Raw genomic sequence first — 5,392 nt, 5'->3', positions numbered from 1 at the left:
TATATTATATATTTGATAAGAGAAAATATTAAAAATTATATATAATATATAATGTGAAAATAATAAATAAAATTTTTGTTCATAAATTATTCACAATATTAATTATTATCGGTGATATTTATCATCATTGGCCGTGCGAAGTACTCAGAGTATCAGATACCGATCCAGTAAACGCTTTGAGAGCGAACGCGTGCTTGGTCGCATCCCACCCTTTTTCTTACGAACTGTACCGCATTGACATAAAGTTGAACACGTGACTGCCCCCATCATCACCTCTAATACCTATCCCTTTAATCTGAACCGTATATCCTCTCACGCAAAAAAATAAATAATAAAAAAAGAAAGTAAAAATCAAGGTGAGTGGTTCCGAGTCTTTGTCTGTTCTATATAACTCGTTCTAACCCAAGTTTCTTCTCTTATCTCTCTCTCTTTCGATCTTCAGCCTTTCGTTCGGAGACTCGTAGCCACCGCTTGTATCTGGTATTTCACTTCTTCTTGTTCTTTGTATATTCTATCGTTTTGGTTTGGGTTGCTTCCTTGCTTTCGATTAGATTTTTCTTTAAATTAATGGCTTCCTGATTTAGGTTTTGTTTTTATTTGTATTTGTTTGTATGTGTAAATATATCCCTGAATAGTTCTTTTTATTTTTGCTGGGCTTGCGTCTCGGGCAGGATTAGGAATCTATAATTTTTCCCCTAAAAAATATTAGGTTTTTTTTCCCCTAAAACAAGAATTTGTTTTTAAGAAACGGGTTGCTTTTTTGCAGTATGAGATACGGTACTCGAATGACTTGTTGGTTTGAAAGATGACTGACTACAGAGGGATAGCCTGGGTTGAAAATTGGTTAAAATATGGTTGCTTTTTTGTTATATTTTCTTTATTAGTGAAAGGATCGATAAGTATAAGGAAAGAACCGCCTATTTAAAAAAAGTAGTAGGAAAGATTAAATGGGAAATTTCGGATTGGATTCTGATTGTTTTTTTTGTGTGTATTGGGAGGGGGGGTGGTGTTTCATACTCGCACCTGTGGTACATAGAACTTGGCAATCAAATATGGTGCTTTCTTTTTCTTCAAGAATTGAATTGCTTCATATGGCAGGTAGAAGGGCCTTTTAATGGTTTTCTAGAATTGATTCTCGTTACATTAAATATAGTGATGGCCTCCTCTTTTTTAGATCCATCCTAATTTAGACGATGGTTTTGTGCCATGAAATGCTATGTTAGCAATGAATGGATGCTATCAATTTGTGAGGATAACCGAATAGGTGCCATTAGGTGCAGCAATTTTGAGGTGTTGTGTTGATTCTCAACCATAAAGTTATTTAGTCCAAGCTTAGAGTAGTCTAGTTGATGCAATGTAAATGTTTTTTTTTATTATGGTTTGAAGAAGCATACAATATTAATGTTGAACAAGTACATGAGACATTGGATGACTGAATCTTAGTGAAAACTTAGCTGGAAAATATTTTTTCATTAGTAATTGTGACAAATATATATATTTTTAATTGTGACAAGTATCTGAAAGCGTTCTTTCTCAATATTCTTGATCGACTAGGTAAAAGGGTGGAGTCGATTGAAGAACCTATAGCGCGGGTATTTTAGTTGATTTATTGAGTGCAATTAGTTTTTTGGATTGCACACATATTACTTCAATTGATAGAAAAAAAAAAGGTGATGGCTTTGGGGGCCAGCATTTTTGGTATAAAATGTTGAGCATTCAGGATTGAGTAAGTAGGTGAATCCAGGACTGATTTCATGGTTAAGTGACAAGAGAACTTTCCTACTGTAAGAAAGCCTTTTTTTCTAGACGATATTTCTTTGAATAATGGCTATAGATTTCAATGGTTTTAATATTCACGAGTTCCTTGTATCTATCTCTTCCCTTCTTCCTAGGTAGGTGCTTCCTGTTGTATACATCCAGTGTGCTTGGGCTTTTGTGTGGTTTGCTATCAATAAAATTTATACTTATAAAAAAAAAAGAAATGACATACAACATTCATAAAAAAACCATCAATTAAATGAAACAAGATGGTAGGAAGTTGGCTATATTTGAGTTGGTATGTGAAATAAAGGAGAATAATTGCAATGGCAATGAATGGGCCTGTATACAAAATGTCAGTGATTGGACTCCATTAGGAGATTCACAGGAGAGACTGTTCTAGATTCGAGTCTTCAGTACAGGAGCAGAATGGGAGGATGGAATGGGCAAGGCTTAGGAAAAATGATTGCCCAAACTTTTATTTTAGCATTTTGCCCTATATAGAGTTGGATGGAGATAATGGATATGTGTGTAGCTGTTTTTAAATGGTTTGCTGAGTGAGATGGTTGAAAGACATCATTTTGGTAAAATATGTAATCTGTTGGGATCTTAATTGTAATTTTGATTTGAATGGTACTTTGTTCAGTAATAATGTTTCCGCCGATGGCCTCTTCTGGTGTTTAAAGGCTTCTGTTTTCTTCTTGATTTTATTAGCTGAAAGAGTGATAAGTAGCACAGATTATGGTATTGTTATAAATAGATATTTTGAAACTTTCATTCTTGACAGATGGCAGTTTTGTTTCAAATTTTGATTTTTTCTAATTGGCTTTATCTATCATTTATTTCAGTTCTGATCATAAACCAAAGGATTTCCTTGGTCACCTTTTCACTTCCAACAGCCAAGTTTCATGTCTGAACTCGACGATCAGATTCCTACTGCTTTTGGTAAGTTTTATTTTCCCTTGTACATGTTTATTGATTTGATAATTTAGAAGACAAGAATTTATTCTCCAGATCTTGAGAATAATAGTGGCAGTGATTCCATAATTGCATAGATCCCTTTGCTGAGGCAAATGCTGAGGACTCGGGCGCTGGGACAAAAGAGTATGTACATGTGCGTATACAGCAGCGTAACGGGAGGAAAAGCTTGACTACTGTGCAGGGATTGAAGAAGGAATACAGCTATAACAAGATACTAAAGGACCTTAAGAAAGAGTTCTGCTGTAATGGTACTGTTGTCCAGGATCCTGAGCTAGGCCAGGTTTGTTTCCATTCCCTTGTTAAGATGAGGATGCATTTTAATATACCATTCCTTGTTTTGTTACTATTTCATTTTTTTTTTCTGGAATTCAAACAAAAAACTATATCATTGTTGTATGGGTGCAGGTTATACAACTGCAGGGAGATCAAAGGAAGAATGTTTCCACCTTCCTTGTGCAGGTATTAGATTGTCACGTTTTTTTTTTTTTTTTTTAATCAAGCGTTCATTTGTGTTATATTTTGTGGTTAATTATAGTCTGTTAATTATTCTTAATGTTCTTCCATCAGGCTGGCATTGTGAAGAAGGAGCATATCAAGATTCATGGTTTTTAGTAGCTGCACAGCCTATGTGCGGGCTTCTATATGTAATTTATATGTTATCCTTGGCACATGAGTAGCAAATAGTTTAAGATCCAAACTTTAAGACATTAGCCATACTACTACATCTACTTCCGTTCAAACAAGAATCCGTCATCTCTGTTAGTTTTCTGATTCTGCTATACTTGCTGTGTTATGTGGAAAGATTATGGATTGTACTATGAACCCTTTATCCATGCTAATAATGTCATGTTTTCTATGCATAAGTTGTGCATTTGCCGACTCTATTTTGGATGTCTAATTGATTAAACTGTTGTGTAGTTAGGAGTTTGGACTAGTAGTGGGTCATGATAATGGAGGTTAGAAATTCACAGAAAATGGTGTATGGGTAATATATTCAAACAAGGCTTGAGCACAATGTTAGGTAAGCCTAATCCTATGGGTGTTCATGCTAGTTTGTGCGCACCTCGACTAATCTTATGAGGTCTTATGAGGTCTTGAAATGAACGATTAGGTAAACTTCTAATGGGTTCTAAGAGAACTCGAATTGATGACTATTAAGAAATAAACTCAAGACCTGATTAGCTGAGCTATTTCTCAGGATTTACAATTCTTAGGTAAGCTTTTGTTGTTGAAAAGTGATATTCTTTCTTTTGATGAAATATCCATGTTTCCAATGGCAATGGGATATTTATCTATCCACCTGAAAACCATCATTTTGCAACTGTATCTGTTCTTCAAATTAACGAATGCCGCTGCTGCCTTGTTTTTCAGAATAAAGAAAAAGTCTATTAAGCAATCCTTGGATCTTTATCGTCTTGGAAAATGATAGGATTAATATTATCTTGTTATTTATTTATTAGATTTTATTTTTTAATTTTTAATTTTATTTAATGATTAAAAAAATGATTGTTAATAAAATTACATATATTGTTTTAATAATTAAAGATGTTAAAAAAATAAATTTTTTTAAATATACTATAAATAGTAAAAGAGTAATGAATCGCTTGCAAGGTATCATTACCCGTTCGTCTTTTGTGTTATATTTTCCTGAGCTACTTTTTCTGTTTGTCTTAAAACATATATGTGAACGTTGTTTTGCACTTTCGGCTACTTGCCTCCGGAAACAAAGCAAGGATTGGATGATGCTCTGCTGGCTGTCAAATCAGCCAATGACTCGATGAGTATGTGCTTTGAAGTAATATCGCACTCTTTCGGCCTTTCATGCTCTTGAAAAGGAAGGAGGAGCCCTACAAATTGGGTAGCGCTACCTACAGTCCATTCTTTATTATTAAATTTATCAAAATACCCTTATTATTAAACAGTCTGAACTCATTTATTTCCCTCTCCTTCTCTGCGCCGTGCGTCTGGACATCTGGTCTACTGTCATTTACAAAGTTTAGGTTGTTTTTTTTTTTAATTTTTTTAATAATGTTATAATTGTAAAATATATAAATATCGTATAATTATTTTAAAAAAAATAAGATTTATTATTAAAAAATTAATTTCTTTTTATGTGGATCTCATATTTATTCACTTTTTTTAAAGTAATTGTACGACGCTTGCATACTCACGACTGTTTTTAAGAGAAGGACTACAACCCATGAATATCTTTATTTTCCAGCAATCGCATACAACCCCTATTTCTTTCACGTCATGTTTCTATCATTACTGAGTTGCATATATGTGAATTAACACAAGTAATTCAAACGTGTGTGGGGCATTTTATTTTCAAGGTGTACGTTTGTATGATTTAATGGTTTTGATATTAATATTATTTAATACAAAAACAAGTGGGGCTTTGAAACAATTCTCTTTATTGTTTGTTTGTAGTTTGAAACATGTTCAAACTGTTTTTTTTTATTTTTATTTTTTTATGTTTATTTGTTTACATAGTCAGTGTTAATTTATTTAATTTTTTTTATTACATGTGCGTAAATATATCAAGATTATTTTTTATGGAGAAAGGGGAAGAAAACACATCTAATAGGAGATCGCTATTTTTTTCTGAAATTAGTAATGATATGGATTCTCCAAATGTGAGATGATAAGGAAG

At 33.1% G+C, this 5,392-nt stretch overlaps 1 protein-coding gene across 1 annotated transcript; it reads left to right on the top strand.

Moving 5' to 3' along the window:
• Nucleotides 1–348: 348 nt before the first annotated feature.
• LOC108991750 (protein translation factor SUI1 homolog 1) lies at nucleotides 349–3,623 on the top strand. Its single transcript, XM_018966135.2, has 5 exons — nucleotides 349–480; nucleotides 2,607–2,703; nucleotides 2,814–3,019; nucleotides 3,145–3,198; nucleotides 3,307–3,623. Exons 2-5 carry the CDS (start codon nucleotides 2,667–2,669, stop codon nucleotides 3,349–3,351), a joined length of 342 nt encoding a protein of 113 aa, XP_018821680.1. The 5' UTR covers nucleotides 349–480; nucleotides 2,607–2,666; the 3' UTR covers nucleotides 3,352–3,623.
• The last annotated feature ends 1,769 nt before the right edge of the window (nucleotides 3,624–5,392 follow it).

The sequence above is a fragment of the Juglans regia genome, chromosome 10 (assembly GCF_001411555.2).
Source record: "Juglans regia cultivar Chandler chromosome 10, Walnut 2.0, whole genome shotgun sequence".
Classification (NCBI taxonomy): domain Eukaryota; kingdom Viridiplantae; phylum Streptophyta; class Magnoliopsida; order Fagales; family Juglandaceae; genus Juglans; species Juglans regia.
The sequence above is the reverse complement of the archived record's forward strand: the minus strand, read 5'-3'. Positions and strand labels throughout refer to the sequence as shown.